This window comes from Artemia sp. Qi Xiang Cuo, chromosome 6, assembly GCF_049724085.1.
Source record: "Artemia sp. Qi Xiang Cuo chromosome 6, ASM4972408v1, whole genome shotgun sequence".
NCBI classification, from domain to species: domain Eukaryota; kingdom Metazoa; phylum Arthropoda; class Branchiopoda; order Anostraca; family Artemiidae; genus Artemia; species Artemia sp. Qi Xiang Cuo.
Genome location: NC_142799.1, coordinates 51,670,112 through 51,697,714, shown reverse-complemented (window position 1 = coordinate 51,697,714; position 27,603 = coordinate 51,670,112). Strand labels below are relative to the sequence as shown.

The 27,603-nt window shown below is 35.9% G+C and overlaps 1 protein-coding gene across 1 annotated transcript in view; it reads left to right on the top strand.

Annotated features, from left to right (window-relative positions):
* The first annotated feature begins 13,139 nt into the window (after window positions 1–13,139).
* Window positions 13,140–27,603, top strand: part of LOC148951354 (uncharacterized) — a 162,255-nt gene continuing 147,791 nt past the window's right edge. The window contains exon 1 of the mRNA XM_089090814.1: window positions 13,140–14,031. Coding sequence (XP_088946940.1) covers window positions 13,171–14,031 — 861 coding nt within the window. The 5' untranslated portion in view covers window positions 13,140–13,170. The remainder of the gene's footprint in view (window positions 14,032–27,603) is intronic.

The window sequence follows — 27,603 nt, the reverse complement described above, 5'->3', positions numbered from 1 at the left end:
AAATTTATTGTAAAAAAGGTGAACAAAGGAATGAGGGCGCCAGAAAAGATCTAGAGGGCCCAGGGTCTCCACCGGCCCCCTGGATCCACCAGTATCTTCATCTTATAAAGCAATGTTGCATCTGGAGGCTCATGATGTGTTGTATAGGTTAATCACTCATTCAGGTGGTAACTGTCCTTTTACCAAGACCTACGCCGTAGCGTCGAATAATTGATGAATTTACCAACTTGCTATAAAAATAAGAATTAGATATAACACATGTTATTTGCATTTGTTTTTTAGATAGTTGAATATTAAAGTTGTATATAACGGTTTTAAGGCGTGGTTAATTCAATAGTAAGACTTTCCATTCCGCTTTAGTAACGTAGTATCCTTAGTAACGCAGTAGACACTTTGTATCCTTCTCGAAATTATAGAGCGTCAGAAATTTATTTGATTTGTCTGAATTGGGTTTTTGAAAGACAGTTCTTTCATTCTAATGTTGAAAATTTAATTAACGAACTAAAATTTGCGACCTCTCTCGTAAAATGTTGCGACCTGTGGGCAGCCAACTGCTGGATATAGCTTTATCACTATGTAAAATATTCGAACTACAAATAGGATTTACCTTGCCAAATTGCATAAATCAGCATTTACATTTGAATACGGCAAACTTGACTTTTACGGGCAGAGAAAAGTAAAAGTTAATTATTAGAAAGGAAAAGTTATCAATTTGCATTAGGTTATGGCTTGAATTCGGTCTTTGTACAGAGTCGTCTACGCTCCTTATTGCCTATCCTCAATGAGTGAAAACATTGTGTAATCGTCAGTAGACAGTTGAAACTTGTGTCTCATTTGTTGTTTCTCCATTTTGCTTGCAAAATTAATCAATTTGTAATAGACAAGCTATTTAATTTAAAAAGATAGAATCTGAAAATTTACGGCATTCACTTTTTTCTTCGTCCAATTTGGCTTATTCATTGTTTTACAACTATTCACTGACTTTAATGTCGTTAAGATTTTTAGAAGTGATCAACCTTCTCTACTTTCATTGTCCTTTGCCCTTCCTTCCTTTTTGTATATAGGCTCCCTAATTCTGCCAACAAACCAAAAATTGAATTTCCCAGCAATCCTTGCATATATAATTGATTTATACTGTCGAATAAATGCAGTGACCTTATTTTTGTGTTACTTTAAGCTTCAAGGATGTCAAAAATATTCTGTAGTTTGCTGCAAATATTAAATATCGTTCTGCATTTAGAGCCTTTATTGTCATCTTCCCATAAAGGTAATCCCTACAATTCGGTGGAATTTCTTGTACATGGGTTGATTTTTCACTGCTCTAGGCATTTTTATCCACTTTATATTCATGATAGCTGGATACATTATTCCCGCTCTTTCATATATCAAGACCGTCAGAATAAGAATTTGGGGACGTTTGGCCAACCGGAGGGTTGTTCCTTTTCACCGACCTGAGTTGTCCTATGGTTATGTCCAGAAACATTCCTGAGCAGGGGCGTAGTTCCAGCATTTTTATTGAGGGGGCAAAAAAGGTCCACATCCAGAGAGTCAAGGGGCACGGGCTATATAATGATTTTTTCTAAGTTATTGGGGGGCAGCTGCCTCCACCTGCCACCCCCAAACGACACCACTGTTCCTGAGGCTAAAATGAAAGAACATATTCAGTTAATTCTCCTGAGTACACTGACTCCTGTTCTTCTGAATGGACTAAACAAAGACTTTCTGACAGAGAACTTGCATTTCTTAGCTAGTGATCAATGACATCAGGCGAATCAGATTCAACGTGATAACACATGAATTTGATAACTCGTAATTATATCTTGTAACATTTTATGTTTACAGGGAACTTAAAATATTTGTCAGTTCATTAGCTTTAATCACACCAACTATTAGTTCGCTGAAAGCCACCTTATTATTATTGCAGTTAGGAGTGGTAGCCAACATCGAGAGCTGTCAATCCCTGATATATTGAAATCGATGAAATCCCCTGTATCTAAAGCTCTTGTAGTCAGGACGTCACTCCTTTGACCATCTACGTGATTTCGGCTATAATAAAGCAAAATGCGTTTTGCTGCATGAAATAATATATACAGGAGAAAGGAGAACAAACATATTAAAAATTTTACTTGGGTGTCCTGGCTGTTAAAAACAATTAGTAGTATGTACATGGAAGAATTATAGGCTGCTTTCCTCCTTAGATTACTGTTAGTAATTCTGTAGTCTCTGCTGAATAAATATAGCTTCTTATAACGCTCGTAAATTTTTCTGTGTAGCAATGAGGATACCGTTCAATGGAAACTGATATCCGATTCCGATGATACAAATTTTTTGCGTCACTTCCGGTTGTAAGGCCATTTTGATTCTTAACCTTCTTTTAAGTATTTAAAGTTTTTGTTGTGATTCATGGCGTAGTCATTAATGAATTGATTTTAGACTGGATAGTTCAAATGTCTCCTGTAAAAAAAATTAGAGTCTCTGTTAATGATTAGTGACCTTATATAGAGACTCCTTATAAATTCTTTTGGTGCGGGTGTTTGATTAGCATTTTTCTACTCTGCAGACTTCAGCTACTCAAAGAGATGAAAAATTTAAGCATCTATTCTATTGTAACTTTCAGTGGAATACAAATTGGTATTTTTTTAAATTTGTTCAGTTGTTGAGAGTTCACCTTAAATCGATGTTTAAAATACATTCTTATTTTTATATGTTTAAAATAAGTCCCTAAATAATTTTTTTCAGCTCTAGGTGAAATGAAAATTATCTTGACTACGTGTCAAAATTTAGCACTGAGTTAGCACTTATCTACGAAATTTTAACCCTTGTTTATCTATCTTGGAAAAGATCGGTAAAAAAAAAAAAAAAATCGGTACTGATTTTTAGAGTCACTACTGACGGTACTGATTTTCATTTCACGGCCCTTCAACCAGGAAATGCAACGGGAGGCTGGGGCAAGCTATTTTGTATTTTTGCACATCCTTCCTGTTTGCCTTCCCTAGATTTCTCCAGGTATCCATTTAGTGTTGGGTCAACCTTGGCTGAGCTTACAGAGTCACGCCACTGACCCCGTAAACATTACCAAAAGTACATGGAACGTGGAGCCACAACGCAACATATATACTGTGGCGTGGCGTGGAAGACTGGAGAGGCCGGACCCCTCCTGGGCAAACTTTAAGAGTTGTTAAGTCCCCCCCCCTTCCCAATAAAATTAAAGCTCTGTTCTGAAATGCCTTAGAAACTGGGATAACAGGAATTGAGGGCTGAGTCCCTCCCTTTGAGAAATAAAAGTTTATGCCTATGATATACCCATTTATAGGCATGTATCTAGGAATTTGTTTTGGAGGACAAAATTTAAAAAGGCACAAAACGGGATTTCTATAAGAAAATTTAGAACAATATGGCAAAAGCCATAAAAACTTTGAGATTTTGGGGAAGGGCATGAGGGCCCAAGTCCCTACTTGCGTGCCTGGGATGCACTTATAATTGTATATAGACACTCCAAAAACAATGAATAAACAGTAAAATTTGTCGCACTGAACTCTGAGAAATTAGACATTCATCTTTATTTCTGTAAAGTCTTTTCAGAAGATAATTCAAATTTTTTTTAACTTGGTGCAACGTCTAAGTTAAGTTCTTTTCTAGCCAATTATACCACCTATCTGTCGTCCACGACATTTACTGCTTTGATCCTTTAGACTCGGGCAACACACAATAGAATTAAAAACAGTTTCTGTTTTACTAGACATGGGACAAAAAATGATTTCTAAACAGTACCCTGAAAACTTTCTGCCTGTATCTATCCTCCAATGAAACCAAATCCGACCGCAAATTTGCCAAAAGCTTTATGTCTCCATACAAATATCAAACTTGAAATACACATTTACCCAAGTATTCTTAGTCGTCTAGGGTCAAAATAAGGTAAAGAAGTAAATTCCTACCAGCGGTGCTGATCTCTGTTTCACAGCCAAGAAGTGCGATGGGGGGGGGCACTATGTGCTTTTGGACATCCTTCCTGTTCTTTTAGGTTTCTCCTGTAAATTTTCTGCCTATATTTATCTGTCAATGAAAGCAAATCTGACCGCAAATTCGCTGAAAAATTTGTGTCTGCATCAACGGTGTATCCAGGGGTCTGAATTTTTTACCCCGCCTCCCTATAAATGTTTGTCCAGCTTGTAAACACGTAACAAATATGCATATAAACAAATTTTTGATGCATTTTTTAAGACTTGTCGTATCCCTTCCCAACGTTAAAAATTAACACATCCCCCCCACAGAATCCGTCGATGCAGCCCTAGTCTCCATATAAATACTAAACTTGAAACACACCTTTCCCAAAGTATTCTTAGCCGTCTAGTGTCAAAATAACGTAAAGAATATGCCATTGGACTTTATAGTCTCTGCTGGTGGTGATGATACCTGTTTCATGGACCATCAATCAGGAAGTGCCATGAGGAGTAGGGTGTAAGCCATCTGTACTTTCTCACACCCTTCCTGTTTACCTTCCCCATGTACCCATTCAGAGCTGGATCGACTCTAGCTGAGCTTACCGCTGCTCCAAGCTAAATAGCCTGCGACACTAAGAACAAAAACCCCACTCTTCACCGGCAAAGGATTTTAAGTCTAGCGTACCAACCACTCGGATAGGACGGCTCAAAATACATCCACTACAAAATACTTGTTTGGAGTAATTGCAGCTAAAAGAAGCTAGGCTCTGTGAAAATTGTCGTGAATCCTTGTTTTAGACTAGGGTCATTACAGAAGGTGGCATTTGGTAATTTTGTCAACTTCGGCAATCATCAGACCAGAGCTGCTAGAAGCCTATTCACAATGAGATTGTATCAAGGGCGCCGGCAGAAAATTTTCTAGGGGGGGGCCAAACGCTAAAATATCAGTGGTGGTGGGGTGACAGGAAATATATTTCGGTAATTTTTTTTCGTATGAATAAGTTTATTTTTAAATACTTTTAGGAAAAACTCTCGAATAAAAAGAGCAATTAAATTGCATTCAAAATGAAACAAAATACTGTAAATTTTAAACGACAAGGATTCCTGGCAAAGGGATTAATTTATTTGATCAATAATATATTGAATTATTATGCATTTAATTTTAAAAGAAAATCAAACTCAGATTACAGAGATTTATTGCTTCCGTGGATTATAACAGATGATAAAAAACTGGAAGTAAAAAGTGACTTGGACCAATATTCACCAAAACTATAAATGGAATTTTCATGACAATTGCTACACCGGCAGCATTGGCTTTTTATGCTGATTCCAAATATATAAAATTCTTTCAGTTTATTGTTCCCCACCCAAAACCAAAAGTCTGAGAAAATTTGTCTGTTTTTTGAAAAAGGGGAAACAACCCCCTAAAAAGCAAGCGATATTACTGAAAATCCTTTATTAGATACATCATATCAGAGAACCCTATCATAGAGGTTTCAAGCTCCAATCTCCAAAATGTGGAATTTCACTTTTTTCAGAAGAAACATCGTGGATGCATGTTTTTTTTGTTTTGTTTTTTTCCCAGGGGTAATTGTGTCAAACAGAAAGTCCAAGATAATTGGGAGGAATCTCGTTCAAACGTAAATTTTAAGATCTTTTTTAATTGACCATACATATTGGGCCTGGTGAAAGTCAGGTTTTCTTGGTATTTTAGGGCACCAAACTACGACTTTACCCCAAAGAGGACGGATTTGCAATCAATTTAAAATTCTCAGAAGTTAATTGATTTAAAAGTATGAATAACTGTATTTTAGGCTACCCAGTTGCGAAAGAAGTAATGCCACACGGTGGCAGTACTGGGTTCAACCAAGTGGATTCGATTTATTTGTATTGAAATTAGGCTGTGTTTGGTGATCTGTAATTTCGTATGAGCTATATTAGGGGTGGGGGTGGTTGAGTCATTGTTTAGGTTGGGTTAGGATAGATTCCTAAGAAAGTACATTTTAATGGACAAACTGGTTACTCTTCGTGAGGCTTCAGATAAATTTTGAAAGAGGTAGGGGGGAGTAGGAATTAATTAAATCGTTTCTCTATACAGCTAAAATGTTACAATTCCATATCTACCAGCACAGAGGTGAAAAAGGCAAGGCAGGTCATCATCAGCCTCGCCAGGAAATTTCTTTGGGATGATAAATACTGCTAGGAACTTAGTTTTCGGCAATTTTAAATGACAATATTTTTCTTTTTCTATTTATATGAAGTACTTCAATGTATTTAGGCAAATATATGTAATGTACTTATCGATAAGAAAAATACTATAGTAGAGGTTGTAATGGCTTCAGTTATATAAAAGATCATAAGTCTCACAGAATTTCCATCCCTACAAACAATAATACTGCTTTTCATCAAACCGAAATTCTTTACTAGTAATATTAACAATAACTTTTTACCAAAATTATTATTCATCGCCAATTTTTTAAGTATATTCAAATTTTATCCAAAATTGAAATTGCAAATTTAAACATAAGCCGGTAGTAATCAATGTGAAATTATTGATCTACACATTTGAAAAGCAATTAGCCAGGGACTTAAGACACCGGTACCTCAAATTATATTTTGGTTAGGCCTGAGTATGATTTGGAAAGCATTTAGAAATCAAATAAAGAAAGACCTTTTCAGCTGAAAGTAAGGAACAGTTATGAAACTTATTTTAACAGATTATTCTTTATATGAAGGGGGCTGTCTCCTCCTTAGCTCCTTACTCTTTACTGTGAAGTTTGGCTTTTTTCCAAATTTTTAAAGAAAATTAGCAATTGGAAAGATAAGATTTTTCTAAGCACTAAAAACTTTTGTTTAATGATCCAAGTATCGAAAAAAGGGAAGTCCCCTTTATATACAGAGTGATTTATATTTGTTTAAGTTTTAAACTTGCTCCTTAATTTAGTTGAGAAACCTTTTCTATTTGTTTAATTACATTTCATAAAACTGTAAAGTTTTATGAATACAATACTTTTGGAAACGCAGAAAAAACTTCAATATTTCAATGTTTGCTGTTTAGATTTTGATGAGTAATCAAACAGTTCCTGGTAACGAACTGTAAGTAAGCAGCGACCTGGCTCAATACTAACCGAAACTTTAAAAAACGGAATTTTGATGCCAATGGATATATCAAAAGAATTGGCTGATTATAGTGATTTTAAACATATAAAATATAATAGGGCGCTGATTCACAGATGCGTGTTTATTTGTTTGTTTTTTTTCAAGGATGATCGTACTGACCCAGAGGGCCTAGAACGTCGAAAGAGGGCTCATTCTAACGGAAATGAAAAGTCCCAGTGCCCTTTTTAATAGTAAAAAAAAATTGGAGGGCAACTAGACCCCCTCCCACGTTACTTTTTTCCCAAAATCGTCAGATAAAAATTTTGAGATGGCTTTTTTCTTCAGTATAGTTGAAAGGCCCAATAACTATGTCTTTAGAGATAAAATGACCCCTACAGCCCATGGGGAAATTTACTCATTGTTTAATTTTTTATTGGGAAGTATGCATACCTTTTTCGGGTGGGGAGGGGAGGACGAATTTTCTCCTTTGAGGATTTTGCACGGGGAGAATTTTCCAAGGGGAGGGAAGTTTCCAGGGGGTGAACTATTCAGAGGAAATTTTACACTGCGTGAATTTTCTAAAATTCCTATAGGAAATTTCTTTATGTCTTGCTTTCTCTTTACCGATACAATTTTAGGCATGGAGATATTAAGGGTAATTGTCCGGGGTAAATTTTCACCAGAATTGAATTGCACAGAGGATATTTCTGTGGGGAAGGGGATTTTTTCGCGGAGGTGGAGCGAGGTATCTTTGCTTTACTTAAAAAACGATCCGAAATTAAATAAAAAACAAGTTTTTTTCAAGTGAAACCAAGGAGCAACATTAAAACTTAAAATAAACAGAAATTATTACGTATATGGAGCGGGGGTGGTTGCCCCGTCCTCAACACCTCTCTCTTTACGCTAAAATTTAAATTATGTCTCAATTCTTTAAAAACAACTCTTAAAACGCAAGGGTCGTTTAATTAGAATAATAAGCAACTTTTTTTAAGTGCCGAAAAACTAGCACGAAGAGCGATGTGTTGAGGAGGGGGACAAACCCCCTCATATATGTAATAATTTCTGTTCGTTCTAATTTTTAATGTTCCTCCTTACTTGCAGTTGATCTTTTTTTTTTATATATATATATAATGAAGCTTAGAGACAAACATTTTCCTAAAGGCAATGGAAATTATTATAGTGGCTTCATATATCAGCTCATGGGTACTCTTGCAATGCAAGCAATAGTTGACGGCATATTTTTCCGAAATTCCTCTTATTAAGGTGTTTTCTATGATTATACAAACTTTCCTGTGTACTAATAACTGCACAAATTACTAGTAAACAAATACATATTTAGGATCACCATAAGAAGCAGATTTTTTGATTGAATCTTATCAATAGTTAGGCTTTTACGCTTTCGTTATTGACAAGGATCGTTATCTAATTACCATTCATTACTAGGAAAAATTTGATTTTTGTTTCTCCAACCAAATCATATAGAATCAATTTTCGTGGAAAACTGGAAAGAGGTCACTCAGTCACAAATTAGAACTTATATTTTCCTTATTAAGGGTCAAAATCTATTGGCAGGCAGCCAACAATCAGGCAACACACATTTTCTCCATGGTTTTTCCTTATTCTGCTCTATTTCCTTTGGTTTCCTTATAATTACTAAATAGCCCCAAATTTACAGGGGTCATGGTCCCCCCTGCCTCCCTGCCGGTGCCCATAAGTTGTATTAATACCAAGAATTCGCTAGCGCTAATTTGAACCAATCAGATTTGTCTGTAGAATTTTCAGCCGATCAAGGAATTCTACTAAAAAATCTGATTGCCTCAAACTAGCGCTAGGAGATTATCAGCATTAGCAAAATCTCATTGCGAATTGATCCCTCAAGCTGTAGATCTAACTTGAAACCTTTTTCTTTTGCAGTAAGTGTTTTGATATTGGACGGCAGGGCTTTGATCAATTGTAAGAACTGAGGGCTAGCCCTCAGTTCATAGCCCTTATTTCTTGCTAGCCACTCTTGAATCTCCTGATCTCCCATTCGTTAGTCTGCAAACCTTTTTGTGATCCTAATAGATTTGCCTTTTCTGTTGGTACTGAGAATGTTTTCTCTTTTTTCATCCGCCATAGTTTTTGTCAAATGATTTCGCTAGCTTTTATTGAATGTGTTTTTTTTTCATAAACATGGCTAAATATTCAAGTCTGCTCTGAGTACAATTTTATATGCTAAATTCCCAAATAATATCATATTTTGTATGTTATGCAAGGGTTTTTTCAGGATTTTTCTTTCTGTCAGGGGCGTATTTTTCCAGGGGGCTGGGAGGAGGCGTAGACCACAGCTTGCCCCCTCCCCCTCACCCCAGTTCTCCCACCACCCCCAGTTGGAATTTAGTTTCTCCAAAATCCACAGTTTTGAATTCCACAGTTCCTTTAGCCATGAAGTTTGAATAGAGATATATTTCTTCTTGATTTGAAGATACTATTGAAAATTTCTTTTTATCGTGGGGCGCAATCTGATTTTTTCGTAATTTCATCAGGGTCACATGCTACTTTCGAAGATTCATAAATAAGCTGTAATTTGGGTAACAAGTATTATTATTTAATTACCTTTTCCACTTCAAAATTCTCTAAACACACAAAAAGAAAACCATACAAAGAAGTTTATAACCAGGAATGCCACATACCTTATTATGTGTTATTTTAATTTCGCTAGAAGTAATTTTCACAAAATAGTCGTTGCTTAATAGGCTTTAATCGCCAGAGACAGGACCCATTCCTATTTGTAAATCCTGTGTGAAATGCCGAGGTCATATCATTTACCACAATTTTATTTTTTCATGTCTTAATATCCTTCATAACCTAACTACCAGCAAGCAGTCATTAGTAAATATTATAAGAGTTAAAGGTTAAGAAAAAATACTTCATGGCTGTTAGTTTAGTCAATTATAAAGTTTTTAGCAACATAATACCAAGAACTCAAGATAGTCAGGAAGGTAGTATTTATTGATTTATCGGTTGAAATTCCTGCTCCAGTATGTCAATGACAGGGGCAAATTTTAGGTTCAAGGCTATTTATTTAGGCAATACAAAAAATATCTTTTTTTTTCATTTAAAAAATTGACCTTTAATGCGAAAGAAGAATTAAATCCTAATTCCTTAGAAATTGAAGCCCATTTTGTTTCGTAATCTAGTAGCAACTTTATTGAGCTTATAATCGCATAAAAGGGGTCGGTAAAAAAGGAAACCTTCAATACCGTTTTATTAATCCCTGAATAATTTCTTAGAAAATACTTTTTGACCGTCAAACTTCCCCAGTCTTCATAAAAATGTTATGATGTTCCCAATCGAGTTTAAGATATATAAATAAATTTCAGGAAACTGAAGTAGAGCATAGTTAAAACTATTAGGTTCAATACAGTTTACAATGACTAACAAAAAGCCTGCTTGGACGACTGGCGTGAAAGAGAAAAAAAGACTGTTGTATAAACAGTTTGGGGTGGGGATGAGAAAAAGAGTTTGCTCTCTTGCCTCAAACAAAATTTTCAAGTCCCCTTGTCTCCTCCCCGTTTTCCCCCTCTAAACACACAACAAAAATATTCTTGGAAGTTCCAACATGATCCCCCAATCGTGAGAGAAAACAGAGCAGAATATACTTGCAAAACTATGCACAAAATTGTCATATCTTAATGAAATTAACTGTAAAAAACTTCTTCCATAAATGAAGTTTTTCAATGAAAAGCAAAGAGCTATAATAAATCGCAGATGAGCAGAAATAAATTCACACAATAATTCAAACTTAAAACGAATATAAAACACTATTAATAAATAAAGAAGACCCAGACGATCAGATATTCCAATGAACAATCAAGTCGAACTTAAAACGAACAAAGATTACCACGAACAGGAGATGGACCAATGCCCCCAAAGCTTTCTAGAGACCCGAGTGTCATTTTTGCTTGACTGAAAACAGTTTTTATTTTGGTTTGTTTTAAGGAGCGCAGGAAAGGCAATGAGAGACCATGGAATCAAACGGAGAGGAAACAGTCTCCTTAACTTAGATTATGCTGATGATTTAAGCATCTTAGATAAAAGCGTGAGCAAAATGAATGACGTTTCAGAGGTTTTGCGACTTCATGGTACTAGTATTGGTTTGAAAATTAATGTTAGGAAGACTAAGTCACTAAGGCTAGGAATAAGTGAAGATGAAAAGGTGACGTTAGGTAATGAAAAGATTGATCAGGTGGGCAGCTTCACTTACCTTGGTAGTATTATTAGTAAAGAAGGTGGGAGCAGTGAAGATGTTAAAAGTAGAATAGCCAAGGCTCAGGGTGTTTTTTCACAGTTAAAAAAAAGTCTGGAAGAATAGGAAGATAAGTCTGCAAACCAAGATTAGAATATTCGAAGCTACAGTGATGACAGTGGTCAAATATGGATCTGAAGTATAGACGCTCCGAAAAGCGGATGAAGATTTGCTAGATGTTTTCTAGAGAAATTGCTTAAGGATTGTTCTGGGTACCCAGCTGACTGACCGTACTTCAAACAATAGGCTATACGAAAAATGTGGTTCAATACCGCTCTCTAGGGCTATAATCAAAGAAAGGTTGAGGTGGTTAGGGCACGTTGTGCGGATGAAGGATGACAGATTGCCGAAGATCGTTCTTTTCGGGCAACCATCTAGGGCTAAACGGAAACCAAGTCGTCCCCGTCTGGAGTGGGAGAACGCCATAAAGAAAGATTTAAAGGAAATGGGAACTTCATGGGCGGGTGTAAAAAGGGAGGCTTTGAATAGATTGGGGTGGAGGAGGAGCGTGCATAGCTGTGTTGGCCTCAGGTGGCTTGGGGCTGCGGTGAGTTGTTAGTAGTAGTAGTAGTGTGTTTTTATTTGTCATAACATCAACGAAAAGTGAAAGGAAATCACCATAATAACAAAGATTACTAAAGAGAATTAATATACGTAGATTGACAGTTTAATATTTAAGGATATTCATTCCTGGAAGTCCCGGCAATTTTGGTTTTATTAAAACTGTAAAAGAGAAAACATTTAAATATAGGTTGCATTTAGTAAAGCGTAAACTCTTTCCATACGAAGTGATTTGGCGGAAAAAAAAAAATTGATATAGTTTTTTACTTAGGCAGTACTATTGCGCTGCCTAATTTTTCAGGGGCTAGTCTTTGAAAACGAGGTTATTTGTTCTGAAAATTGTCCTATTTTTCTGAGACAATAGTACAAATTGCTTTTTCCATATTTTTGGTGTTCCAGGGCGGCTGGAGCCCTTGCCTTCCCTTGTGCGGACCCTTGCTGATTAGTGAGCAGGGATGACATTATTCTGTGTTGAGCCATGTCCGTTCTAATGCTTACGATAATACGATCACCCTGAAAAAAAAACACGCATACGTGATTTTTCTTCTTGAAAAGAAGAAAAGTTTCCAAATATTTTTGCGGATAGGAACTTAAAACCTCTGCAGTAGGATTTTCTGATACGCTCAATCTGAAGGTGTGATTTTCAGTAAGATTCTTTGACTTTTAGGGTTTTTCCCCCTTTTTCGAAAATCAGGCAGTTTTTCTCAGGCTCGTAGCGTTTGATGGGTAACACTAAACTTAATAAATTTTATATATTTGAGATCAGCATAATACGCCAATTCTTTTGATAAGTTTTCCTCCAATTCTTAAGGCGGAGAAACAAAAAAAAATATTATAACAAGTCGTGGCGGCTTTGACGAGCAGCTTAGATTTGATTTTGATTCTGTTTTCAATGGATTCTGCTCTTTTTGAACATTTGAAGATTTTACATTTATTTTCATCGTTTAATTTGTTAGAAAGGGCCAGAGAAATAAGATTCCATTCTGGAGTCATTATATATATTTTCTTTCAATCTAATTCATTCAAAATTCCACTTTTTGCTTAAAGCAAGTAGATGCGCTGGAGAAAAGCCGTTATACCAACAACAATTGGTTAGAAAAAGTTTGCTTTTTTGACTTGTCAGTCGGTCGTTTTTTAATTTGTTCATGACATTTGATTTTTCGATCTACCCGCTATGAAAAGAGAGAGAGAGTGAAAGAGCATATAATTGCCGATTGTTTATACCCGCTCAGTTTGCGCGGTTTATGATTAGACATCAGTAAAGTTAGTATTTAGTTAAAAATGAATACTGCTCGGCGAATGGAGCGATACTTAGAACCAACGTCTCGGAATCAAAGTGTTCTTTTTGCTTCCGTTCATGGATCGTTTGTTCCTCCTCCACCGAGGATGACAGGTCACGTTGTATCGACTAGCTGGACTCATAGGAGAGGAGGTGCTAAAATAGTTGAGTGCGGTGAGAAACTGAAAACAATCTCAGAATATCGAAAACCAGTTCAAAAATTAACCTGGAAAGTCAGTGCTCCCGCCGTGCTTAAGACATATAATGAGACTGATGTTACTATGGATTCAATGACAATTACAGATCTGACTCCTAAGACAGCGATGAACAAACTTCTAGTATTCCTGGAAAATAGATTATTTAGAGAAGCTACTAACTTTATTAACCGTTTAAACCATGACACGTTTAAATTAATCTTGAGTGAACTGCCAGTAAATGAGTTTGTTAGAAACATGCCACAGAGTTTGCCGCTTCTAGAAGCTCTGTATGCCAAAGTTTTTCTTTCTGACGGGCTCAACTTTTCAGTGAGAACCTTAAGACCAGAAGAAGTTGTTATGCAGATGACCAAATATTTTGCAAAAAGTTATGAAAACGAAAAAGCAATAGATTCATCGTTTGTTGGAAGTTGTAAAAAGTTATTGAAAGTGATTTTATTATCGGATTCCAAGGTACGAAAAAGTGTCTACCAAAAGAAGAAAATATTAGACAAAACGATTGAAGGACTGGGCCATCACGGACTTGTTGGAACTTCAGATGAGTCTTTGACAAACTTGCATGATGCACTGAAAAAGGAATTTGAGAAGGTTGCGCATTCCTACAAAGAAGCTATACATAAATTGGAAGATCTGGCCCTATCTTCAAAAGTAAGTATATTCCAAAATATTAATTTTTATATTGAATGAATGTAAATGTCACCGATTTCTAAGGTTTCATATGTTGTTGATAATTTTTTGGAGCATGTTCTTCGGGCTGAAAAAATACTGGGAATAAACTGATTTCTGGATTTAGATCAACAGGCTACCAAGCAATTTATGTAATGAATTAATTAGTACCAGTGGGATTTATGTCCTTTTCTGAGCTGAACAATATAATCGTAACCCTTACTTCATTAAATTCGGACTATTTTATTCATCTAATTTTTAAAGTCGCTTCCAGTTCTCTCGCGTCCCAGCCCCGTTCTAGTTTCATGCTTAATTCCGAGGATATATACAGAAGTTTTGCCGATTAAGACGGTCTATATTTTCTATTATACTTATTCGTCATGAACAGTTAGTTCATAATGTTGTCGTTGTTGTTTGGAGTTCGACCAATAGGTCATATGCGTTCGTACCACTCGATTATTCTGGACCTTCTGTAATCACTAGCTTGCGTGGGTGTCACCAGTCAATATTCACTGAACTTGATCATGTATCACTTATCTTGCTATTGGTAGGGGGGTTATTCACCTGCAGCAATTGCCTGCGTTGAAAAACGGGAATCAAAATAATGCAGCTATGCTTTGTCATACAGTAATTAAAACACATATACAACACAATTATAATAAATAATACAATTTTGCAGTATAACCTATCACATACATCCAGATACAAAAATCTAAACATATACGATAAAGATAATAAAAACAAAGAATAACTCTAAAATGAAATTAGGGGGTGAGTATCCATAATGCCAAGTAATACCATTTTGGAAAAAAAAATCAGGCACGATGCAACGAAGAAAAATAGAATGAGAGTTGCAGCAAGTGAAAAAAGAGAGTACACTGTAAATATTTCTGTTGAGGCCTCAACTTCTTAGTGCAGAATAAGAACAAAAAATGAAAAATACGGATAAAAGTCAACAGGAAAATACAAAAGACAAACCTTAAAAACAAGCACTAACTTAAAAGGGACCCTTTCTTAAGATACCGTGAAAAGGGGAAAATCAGCAAACTTTTGTATATAGTCTAGGGCTTTTTTAGGGGAGGGGTTGGCATACATGAAAACTGAAAGTGACTCTGAAAATATGATCAATAGAAATTTTCTGAATGGAAGCAAGAGTTTTAAAGATATAGCGTTTAGTTCAGAACGGGAAATAAACTCCAATGGTAGGCTACCTGCTATTGATTCTTTTTTTCTATATTAAAAATGCTAAATCAATACTTTTTGGCCATGTTTTGAATGCTACAGAGTGTAGAACTTTGTACCTGCTCGCTAGTCTGCCATTTCTGACTGAATGTGCCATGTCATGGACACCGAAGCCAGTCTCCGCTTTCTTGCTCATTCCTGTATGTAATGCCTTAATTTTACCTCCCTTTATTCCTCTTTAAAAATGTTGGTTCTCTAGCAAAAACAAAGAGCACGGCTGTAGTGACATTCTTTTAGGAACTGCCTATTATAATAACGCTATTCTTGCTTGATTTACCTTGCTTCTCAGTCAAAAATAAATTATAGGTCCCATAAAATTTGTTTAATCCCTTAACGGTCCCCCAGCCAAAAAAAGATTTTCCTTGCCCCACCCTCCCTCAACCTTTCTCCAGTAATATCTGGAAGTTTCAACGTCAAACCTCCAGCTTCTCCCGAAATATGCTATTTTGATTATTAGGATACATATAGCGTCTTTTGATTTAACTGCTCTGCCAATCAAAATCTCTGCATCTCCCAGATCAAAATATAAGCCCCATAGGAGCTTATAGTTCATGAGTCAGAGACAAAAACTGTTAAGCCAATTCCTCTCCTCACAAACCAGGATTTAAAGTATTCTTGCCTCCCTCCCCCCTTCTCCCCTCAACAGCGTCTGAAAATTTCAGCCTTGTCCCCTAAGCTGTTGCTGAGATATCGAAAATTGCTATTGTGTGTCTTTTGATCTCCCCCTCCCTCTAATCAAGTTTATGTTTGAGATCTGCTTGCCCCCCTCCAGCGCTGCCAGAAAATTTTAACTTGATCCCCACCCTCCAGCCATTCCCGGAATATTGCAGATAATTTGGTTCACATAGCGTCTTTTCATTTACTCAGGTACATGTGTTGTTTCTAGGTTATAGACTTGTGAAACTCTGGGAATATTATCTGTGCGAACGACCCCTATGAGCTTTTGAACCAATACCTTAATGTGAGTAATTACCAATTTACATAATTTAGACCTTTTGCCCTGCGGCCGTGGGGGTTGTTTTGACCCTAGAAGAATACTTATTGGGCCTTTCAATGCTGACGAACAAAATGACTATTTCAAAATTTGGATCCAGCATCTTGGGACTTATGGAGAGGAATGGGCAGCAGAAAAGAGCACGAGAGGGGAAGGTTTTTTGTTGTTTTAAAAAATAGGGTTGTGAGAAAGAGTCAAACTTTAGCATAAAGAGCGAGGCGTTGAGGAGATGATAGCCCCTTTCATATACGGCATAATTTCTGTTCGTTTTAAGTTTTAATGTCGCTCCTTACTTTCCTTACTTTCATTTTGGCTCAAGTACATGAATAATTGAAACGAAATTTGCATATTAATTTTAATTTTTTTTGGCTAAATGGCTTTCTCGAAATTTTGATCGGATGACTTTTGGGAAAAATAAACGTGGGAGGGGGCCTAGTTGCCCTCCATTTTTTTGGTCAATTAAAAAGGGCACTAGAACTTTTAATTTATTACGTTTGAATGAGCCCTCCCGTGATTTTCTAGGACCACTGGGTCTATACGATCACCCCTGGCAAAAAAAATTAAATAAACACGCATCCGTGATCTTTCTTCTGGCAAAAAATAAAAAATTCCACATTTTTGCAGATAGGAGCTAGAAACCTCTACAGTAGGGTTCTCTGATACGCTGAATTTGATGGTGCGATTTTCATTAAGATTCTATGACTTGTAGGGGGTATTTCCCCATTTTTTCGAAAATAAGGCATATTTTCTCAGGCTCGTAACTTTTGATGAGTAAGATTAGACTTGATGAAACTTACATATTTGGAATCAGCATAAAAATCTGATTCTTTTGATGTATCTATTGGTATCGAATTTATTTTTTTTTTGTAACAGAAATGGGAAGTACCCTGTTTGATAAGCACCAGGAATTTAAGCTGATGTGATGTGTGACTTAAAATTAGTGACTTAATAATTAGTCTGTAGTGGTTGAAATTTAAGGAGACGTAACTTAATGTATTATCGAAATAAAACGTTAACTTGTTCGCTTTCCGGCAAGTTTAGGGGCCATGCATTGGGTAATAAGCTTTTAAGTTGATTTATGCCGAAAAGAAATCATTATTGATAATGTTATATTGTAGCCTTTTTCGTATAAGAAAAATGTATTTAAAAACCGGAACTCATATTAATTTGGCACAGTTTAACTTAGACTCTATTTGCTTCTTAATAAACTGTTAAGGAAAATCGAAAACAAAGCTGAACAATTAGTTCAGCTAGTGAACGTGAGAAACAAAATTTAGCAGATTTTATGCAAATTAGAAATTCAATTTTATGCCGTAAATTCATGTAACATTTGAAACATTTATGTTAAAGAAGTTTTTCGGTTTGAAAAGGAAAGAAATATAATATTTATTACAAAGAGAAAAAAATAGATTATACCATCAATTAATGTAATTAATTTCAGTTGTTATTACAGTTAATCATGGTTGCAGCAGCAGCTACAACCTAGTAAAGAGCGAACCACAGCCCATAGTAATCAAAAGTTGAAAAACGTGTTTTCCAAAAAACTGTCTAGTGAAAAAAAATTGCCATCTGACATTGAATCAGGAATGGTAACTATTGTTTCGGTTAATCTTAGAAGTAAAAGATTATTTCGAAAAGAAATTTATGGTGATTTCGAAAAAGACCCTGAAACCCATGGGCGTAGGCAGCATTAGGCAGCATATTGTCTAGGGGGGGGGGCAGTTGATAGTGTGATGGAGTTTTATCAACTGCTTTTTCCAAACCATCTGCTTTTTCAGCCATATCTAATGTAAATTTGAAGGTCTAGGGGGGGGGGGCAGCTTCCCCTAGCCCCCTCCCTACGCCCATGCTGAAACCCCTTGAAAATGGCGTCAGATCGCAATAAAAAGTGCATCATTGGAATCAGCATGGTCCAAAACCTTTTGTACGATAATTACAGTCCCCCACCTTGAACACCAAGGAAAATGACTTTTTTGCATGGGTAGCAGTGATCTGTCTCCCTTTTTTCTTTTGTTTTCTAGAAGGGCTAGGGGGTGGCCAGAGCATCATAGAGAAGCGTGTAATAGCTCCTTCATAGAGAATTAAATTTGTAAGTAACCTTTTCAAGTGACCAAAAAGCTTGGAGGGCAAATAGCCCCCCTCCCTACCGGCCTACAACTAGTCCTATAAAAATTTTGAGATAGCCATTTTGTTCAATATAGTTCAAAGGTCCAATATATATGGTTTTTATAATGATATGGCCCTCCATTGTCCCTGGGGAAGGGCTGTATGTGATATCGGGTGTATCGATATCGCGCGTTCGGCACCGTGTGTATTGGTATCGCATGTATCGTATCAGGAATATCAGAATCCACTGTTGTTTTTTTCAGTCATTTTCTAGGCTCATTTTTTAAAGCATGTCCCGGCAAGGTAACATGGTTGCAGCGGCAGCTGCAACCTAGTAAAGAGCGAACCACAGCCCATAGTGATTAAAAGTTAAAAAACATATTTTGGAAAAAAAAAACTGCCAAGTGAAAAAAAATTCCCATCTGACACTGACCCAGGAATGCTAACTATTATTTCGGTTCGTCATAAAAGTAAAAGTTTATTGCGAAAAGAAATTTATTGTGATTTCGAGAAAAAGCCTCACACGCCTCGAAAATGGCGTCAGATCAAAATGAAAAGTCTACCATTAGAATCAACGTGTATAATACCTTGTACAGTGAATGTAATACTTTAATAAGAAAATTATGGGAACTACAACAGAGAATTATGGAAAGCAGGTCGCCCAAAACGCATTAGCCTATATTAAATACCTAACCTAACCATATATATATATTAAATATTTGATTAAAATATACCTGCATATTAGTTTATCACACTGTGGCTAAGCTGATTATATGAGAGTGCACACTGAAAAACCGGTTTTAAACAGATCAAACTTCTTGAGTGTGGCCGGGATAACACGTAAGTACTAGATATTTTGTTTCTATTCACAACTTTATTCTATCAGAAAGTCTAAAGCTGAATACGTCTCCTTAAAATTTCTAATCTCACTTAATGTTACGTAGAAACATTAAGTGATGTTACGTAGAAACATTAATGTTACGTAGAAACATTAAGTGATGTTACGTAGAAACATTAATGTTACGTAGAAACATTAAGTGATGTTACGTAGAAACATTAATATTACGTAGAAACATTAAGTGATGTTACGTAGAAACATTAATGTTACGTAGAAACATTAAGTGATGTTACGTAGAAACATTAAGTGATGTTACGTAGAAACATTAATGTTACGTAGAAACATTAAGTGATGTTACGTAGAAACATTAATGTTACGTAGAAACAAACAAGAAAATTTTTACGCACGAATAATTACCAACAAGCTTTAAAAGCTTTCCAATCCTTTAAAAGGAGTTTCAGTCGTTTTATCTCTGAAAGAAAAAACAATTAACAAGACTAGCATCATGTCAATAAGCAGTAAATGGCACCTCGATCCTTCCTTAAATTAAATAACAAAAAACAAGTTTTTTTTAACTGAAAGTAAGGAACGACGTTAAAACTTAAAACAAACAGAAATTATTCCGTATATGAAAGAGGCTTTCCCCTCCTCAACGCCTCGCTCTTTACGCTAAATTTTTTTATTGTTTAAAAAAATTAGAGTTGTGAGAAAGTCAAACTTTAGCGTAAAGAGCGAGGCGTTGAGGAGGGGACAGCCCCTTTCATATACGGAATAATTTCTGTTCGTTTTAAGTTTTAACGTCGTTCCTTACTTTCAGTTAAAAAAAACTTGTTTGTTTTATTTAATTTTTCAACGTTTTTGAATTAATGCAGGTTTTGATTTTGGCTCACCGTACATGAAAAATTAAACCAAAATTTGAATATTAATTTTACTTTTATTTGGTTAAATGGCTTTCTCGAAACCTGTTTAATCTTATTTACGAACGTTTTTATTAGTAATAAATATACATAACTTACGAATTAACTTACGTAACGAACTTCTATATTTATATATTTTTAATGCGTATATTAGAGGGTTTGTCCCCTAGTCAATACCTTGCTCTTTAAGCTAAAGTTCAAATTTTGTTCCAATTCTTTAAGATTGGCCCCTTAATCACAAATGCCGTTAATTATAATAATAGTTCTTATGAAGGTACTAAAAAATCTTTGGCTTAAAGAGCGAGGTATTGACTAGGGGATGAACCCAATCATATACATAATGTTTTCTGTCGTTTTAAGCTTTGATGTTGCTCCTTACTTTCAGTTGAATAACTTGTTTTTTTTTATATATATAATTTCTGGTCTTTTTTAAATAATGCCGGGAAATCCGGCGCCCCCTTCCTAGCAATGTCCCTTCCCCCATGAAAACTTCCTTCATGGAAAGATCCTCCCACATAACCCCCGAACCACTCTCCCCCCACCCCACTACCAGAAAAATCCCCCCTGAAAACGTCTGTATACTTCTCAATAACCAATACTATGTGTTGACATTGGGTAAAGTTCATAACTTTCAGCCCTCCCCCCGGGGACTTCGGGGGATTAAGTCATCCTAAAAGACATAGTTATCATATTTTCGACCATGCTGAACAAAATGGCTATCTCAAAATTTTGATCGGCTGACTTTGGGAAAAAATGAGCGTGGGAGGGGGCCTAGTTGTCCTCCATTTTTTTTGGTCACTTAAAAAAGGATATAGAACTTTTAATTTCCGTTCGAATGAGCACTCCCACGATATTCTATGACCACTGGGTCGATACGATCACCCCTGGGAAAAAAAACCAAAAAAACAAACAAACAAAGAAATAAACACGCATCCGTGATCTTTCTTCTGGCAAAAAATGCAAAATTCCACATTTTTGTGGATAGGAGCTTGAAAACCCTGCAGTAGGGTTCTCTGATACGCTGAATATGATGGTGTGATTTTCATTAAAGTTCTATAACTTTTAGGGGGTCTTTCCCCCTTTTTACGAAAATCAGCCAAATTTTCTCAGGCGCGTAACTTTTGATAGGTAGGACTGAACTTGATGAAATTTATATATTTGAAATTAGCAGTAAAATCTGATTCTTTTGATGTATCTATTGGTATGAAAATACCGTTTTCTACAGTTTCGGTTACCATTGAGGCGGGTTGCTCCTTACTTACGATTCGTTGCCACGAACTGTTTGAAAATCGAGTGAAATTCTGAGTAGGATTATATATCTATTTCTCTTTTACTATTTTCATTATTTGAACCTCGCAATTACCTTTTGCTGACTGAACAATCTTGGTTAGAAGTTGAAAATTACTATAATTATTTTTAAGGTATTTAGCTTTATTACATTAAAGTTAGACCTTGTGGATTCTTCCGTTAACTTTCGGCAAATGTTTCATCACCCTTGACATTAGATTTTGAATCAAAAGGGTTAAAATAAGGATAGTAAAATAAACATAAACATAAAGCGAAAATATACATAACGTAAAAGAACATAAAAAGACATAAGCCTAAAAATAAAATAAGCATGAGGATAGTAAATAATAAATAAATTTTCACATAGTAACAAACACGTTTACACACTTATAAGGTCAATTAAAATCGTTTGAATTTGTGTTTAATTTCTTGCTTACGCTACTACTACTACTACTAACAAGTCACCGCAGCACCAAGCCACCTGAGGCCAACACAGTTACGCACGCTCCTCCTCTATTCCAATCTATTCAAAGCCTTTCTTTTTACACCCTCCCATGAAGTTCCCATTTCCTTTAAATCGTTCTTTATGACGTCCTCCCAACCCAGACGAGGACGACCTGCTTCCGTTTAGCCCTAGACGGTTGGCTGAAAAGAACAATCTTCGGCAATCTGTCATCCTTCATCCGCACAACGTGGCCTAGCCACCTCAACCTTTCTTTCATTATAGCCCTAGAGAGCGGAAATGAACCACATTTTTCGTACAGCCTACTGTTTGTAATATGGCCAGTCAGTCGGGTACCCAAAAAAATCCTTAGCCAATTTTTCTCGAAAGCATCTATAAATTCTTCCTCTGTTTTTCGAAGCGCCCATGCTTCAGAACCATGTTTGACTACTGTCATCGCTGTAGCTTCCAATATTTTAATCTTGGTTTGGAGACTTATCTTCCTATTCTTCCAAACTTTTTTTCACTGTGAAAAAACACCCTGAGCCTTGGCTATTCTACTTTTAACATCTTCACTGCTCCCACCATCTCCACAAACAATACTACCAAGGTGAGTGACGCTGCCCACTTGATCAATCTTTTCATTACCGAACGTCACCTTTTCATTTTCACATATTCCTAGCCTTAGTGACTTAGTCTTCTTACCATTAATGTTCAAACTTATTCTAGCACCCTGAACTCTCAAAACCTCTAAAAGTTCATTCATTTTGCTCACACTTTCTTCTAGGATGCTTAAATCATCAGCGTAATCTAAGTCCAGGAGACTTCCCCCCCCCATTTGATTCCGTGGTCTCCCATTACCTTTCCTGTGCTCCTCAAAACAAAATCCATCAAAATAATCCATATAAACGGGGATAGAACACAAACCCTGCTTAACTCCTGATTTTGTACAAAACCAGCTGCTAACCTCATTTACTACCTTAACCGCAGCAGTGTTATTCTCGTACATAGCACTAATCACTTTAATGTATTTGTCTGGTATACCATACAAGGATAAAACCTTTGCTAAAGCTCTTCTATCAACAGAATCGAATGCTTGCTCATAATCTATAAAACTAAGGGCCAAAGGTGTTTGACAACTCAAGCACTTCTAAATTATTAACCTAAGAGTGAAAATTTGTTCAAAGCATCCTCTACCTGTCTAAAACAGCACTGTTCTTCTCTTAAAACTTTGTCTACGGCATCTCTCAATCTAAAAAGTATCATATTACTAAGTAATTTGCTACCTACAGAGACCAGACTAATGCCTCGATAATTACCACGCTAACTTTTATCACCTCATTTACCATTTACCACCCTATCAGCAGCTGGAACCTTATTATTCTTCAATACTTTCACTACTATTAGAAGCTCTTCATGATAATACAAATCTTCCTGTGTATCAAAAATACCGCGCACATTCTCATTTTCCCCTATATCTTGTCCAACAATCTTTCATGACTTAACACATTCTCGAAATACTCTTCCCATATCTCCTGAACTCTTCCCGCATCACTAATTGTATTCCTGTCTCATTATCTTACTGAACCAGATCTGATCTAACAATTGCCTCTCATTTTGCTAACAGATAAGTATAATATTATACTATTATGTCATCTAGCTGCATCTTCCAGATCCTTGGCAATTTTATTCATGGCCTTTACTTCACACCTCCTTAGTTCATATTTTAATGCTTTCTCTACTTTCTTTACATTCCTTTTATTTTCATATCTGTCACTCAGATAATTCTTGTACAAGTCCTTTATACTTTCTATCAAACATAAAGCTTTTTCACTAATATTCTTAGTTGCAGTCCTAGCTTTTTTCCCTAATACACCTTCAGCAACTTGACAAATTATTTTTCAAAAATTATTCCAACCATCTTCCACATTATCTAATTTTAAACCCTCAAGTTTAGTATTCAACTGTTCCTGGAAAGTTTCTCTCAAATTCTCGTCCTGGAGTCTACCAGTATCATAACTTCCCGGGAGGTTGTTACCCTTCCGAAATTTGACCTTTAAATTAACCCTTGACACTACTAGATGGTGATCTTTACTTTTAACATCAATTACAGCACTCCTATATACCCTAGTATCCTATATTTATCCTGCCAGTCTTTGGTTTACTATAACATAATCAATAAGGTTTGCTCTCTTACCATCACGTGAGTACCATGTTAACTTATGAGCCATTTTATGACCAAACACCGTGTTGGTTACAACTAGATTGTTATGCCTACAAAATTGCAAAATTCTGTATCCATTACTGTTTTCTTTTCCTACACCAAATTTACCTAGGCTAGGATACTATCTGCCTCTACTTCTACCGACCTGGGCGTTAAAATCTCCTATTAAAAACATCACATTTTTACCTGGGACCCTGTCTATTTGTTCCTGTAACTGTAATTAAAATTCATCTGAGTCACTAGTATCTCCGTCAGTCGGTTCTACATAGTACCATAACTGATACCCTGAACTTTCTAGTCATAAAGTAGGCAATTAGTATTCTATTATTAATACCTTCCCAGCCTAAACAAGACTTAGCAGCTTCCTTATTCATCATGAGCCCTACTCACTGTCTATGTACCCCATCGTTCCTGCCTGAGTAAATAAATTCTATATCATCTAATTTCAGGCTTCCTATCCCTGGAATATCAGTTTCTGAAACTCCTAACAAGTCCAGTTCGAATTGTCTGAATTTGTCAGTCAAAATGTCGATACGATGGTCATTATTTAACGTCGTAACATTCCAAGTTCCAATTTTCATGTTCTTTAAATCTTTGCAATTATTTCGGCCTCAGGAACTAGTGTCATTATAATTTAGCGAGAATGACAAGTCCAGGCACGGCCCCTAATACTTTTAAACTTATAGATTTTCTGGAAGCCTAAAAATAAAATAAGCATGAGGATAGTAAAAAATAAATAAATATTCACATAGCATCAAAAACGTTTACACAACTATAAGGTTAATTAAAATTGTTTGAATTTGTGTTTAATTTCTTGCTTACGCTACTAGAGTCATATAATTTAGCGAGAATCACAAGTCCAGGCACGGCCCCTAATACTTTTAAACTTATAGATTTCCTGAAAGATATGTTTCATGCCCCTTGGCTTCCTGAATAAAAATTTAACTGCTGTACCTTCTTTGGGGAGAATCAACCCATTAGGTACACCGAAAGAATGGACGCTTTTCCCATTTCATAATCATTCAGTAGAGGTAAATCTTTATGGAAAGAATGGATATCTTTTTACTCAAAGATTTGGCCAAAAAGAAAAAATAATAAAAAAACACAAAATTACAGCATCTTCCAGAACAGCATACCTTCAGTTTTATATTGATAAAAAAGTAAAACCTAAAAAAATGTTTTTTGGACTCCGACTCCACTAAATGTTTATTGGACTTTGACTCTGAATCGAAATATGCATCATTTATTAATTTTAATTATTAATTATTAATAATCCTTTATTAATATTTATTATATTTTTATTAATTTTATCATTAAAAGTTATCAGCTTTTTTTTTTACCAAGGGTGATTGTATTGAACAGGATATCTTCGAATTTTGGAAGGGGTTTCACTTTAATTAAAGCTACGATTTCTATTTTTTTTTTTTTTTAAGAGCCAGAAATGATCGAAGGGCAACTAGGCCTATCCTGAACTTTTCTTTGCCCCATGGTCTATCACGGCCGAAAATATCGTCATGTCAAAATTTCAAGACAGCCTTCTAAAACTTTCTTTACTAAGGCAGCACTCTAGCGTTGCCTTAGTAAAGAGCCGTGTACCTTTAGTGTATTACTTTTTTCTTCTGACCACTTTATAGAAAATTTTTAACCATAAAAACTTAAGAAACTTAACGATTGAAAATTGGATACTGTAGTGCCCTTTTTAAGGGCTAAAAGCGGATTGATGACAATCAATTCCCTCTGTCGTGTATTTTTTGCCTCTGTGGCCCCCTAGTAATGGAGCAAAATCTTGGGATAGTCACTTCAAAAGGTCTGATAAGTATGTCTCTTTGGTCGACGTGATTCCATAGCTCCAAAGGCAGTGACTGTAAGTTGTATAAATTACCCATTGTTCATAGATAGGTTATGCAGAAAAGGAGGAAATGTTGGGTCGTAATTGTCTGATCAGCTTGGAACTCTTAGGAATTCTTTGCTAGGCCCAAGGAAATATTCCTGAAACGATACGCCCACCTAAGTGCATCAAAAGACGCTATATGCACCCAAATTTTTAAAATACACTATCTACCGTATCTCTTGAGTAGCGCGGGGATCAAGTTGAACTTTCAGTAAGTGTTATGAGAGTCAAATGGATCTCGTATTCTGACTTGGATGGGTTTGTATGGGACAGAGATAAATTGAAAGGAGTTCCGTGTATCCAAGTTATCAAAATAGCATATCCGCAATATCTCGGGAGCAACTTCAGAATGAATTTTTAGCTTTCAGGAAGCGCTGGGGATCAACAGGACTTTAAATTTTGTGCTGGGAGGGAAAGGGCTAAAGTTTTCTTCTGCAATTCCCCGTTATCTTTTACACTAGAATCCGCGATGGAACTTCAATTTATTCACGGTGAAGTAGCGAGGTGAATCACAAGACATTATGTCTTGCCAGGCCATCAAGATAACGTATATAGAATATTTCGGGAACGGTTTTGGAGATCAAGTTGAAACTTCAGGTAGTATTGGGAGGGTGACAGATAAACCACAAATTTTAAGTCAGAATATATGCATTATATATATGCATTGCCCCCTTTTTAAATGTCGAAACAGACCTTTTCTTATAATTTAGATATCTATAATTTCCCCAGAACAGGTAAAACAAAAGAAAAACTTGCACTGTATAAGGATCAGCATTTTCAGTTTTTTGTTGGTAGTCGCCATTTTCCTAAGCAAATTGTGTGAACTATATTTATTCATCTGTCAATTTTGTAATCTTGATAGCCATTTAGGGTGAAGTTGTTCAACAAAATATGATTATAGCTTAGTTTTTGAATGTATGCCATTTAACTTAGTTAATGGTAGAACCGTTCCTAGGGTTGGTGGAGGGGAGGGAAAAATCAATAACATCGCCCCTTCTCGAGTCAAATATAAACAAAAATGCCGAATCGAAGTGAAAAATTTGATCAAATGGGACAATCCCCAGCCGCGACCCCCTCCCAGTTGTGACGTTGTGGTTGCACCTGACCAGGTCAGCTCACCTGTTTGCCCCTCCCCTCCCAAGGAACAGCTCTGGTTAATGGTATACTGATATATATGAATATATATATATACTATCTTTATATGTGAGCAATAATTGTATGTGTCATGTATGGACATCATATATGCATCATATAAGAACTTCCTTATATGGTTTCATACATAACATATGAATTATTATTAGGTTTCCAATGCAAAAGTTCGTTATGTAATATAATGTCTGATGGAAGGCCCTAAAACCGAAAATTTGCAGTTGCAGTTACTATAAATAATGATTCTTTGGAACCAACACCTGAACTATCAAACTTGATAAGATGTAAAATTTGACAACCTGGACCATCAATTGCGAAAACTCCAATGCGAACAGCTAAAGCAAAGGCCATTGCTAAATTGTCTGAAGTAATCAAAATCCAAAAACGTATCAAAAATCAAAATGAAGAGCAAAGACACGGGTAGTTCTAAGATATGCAAAAACAATAATTATAGCGTGTGAAAA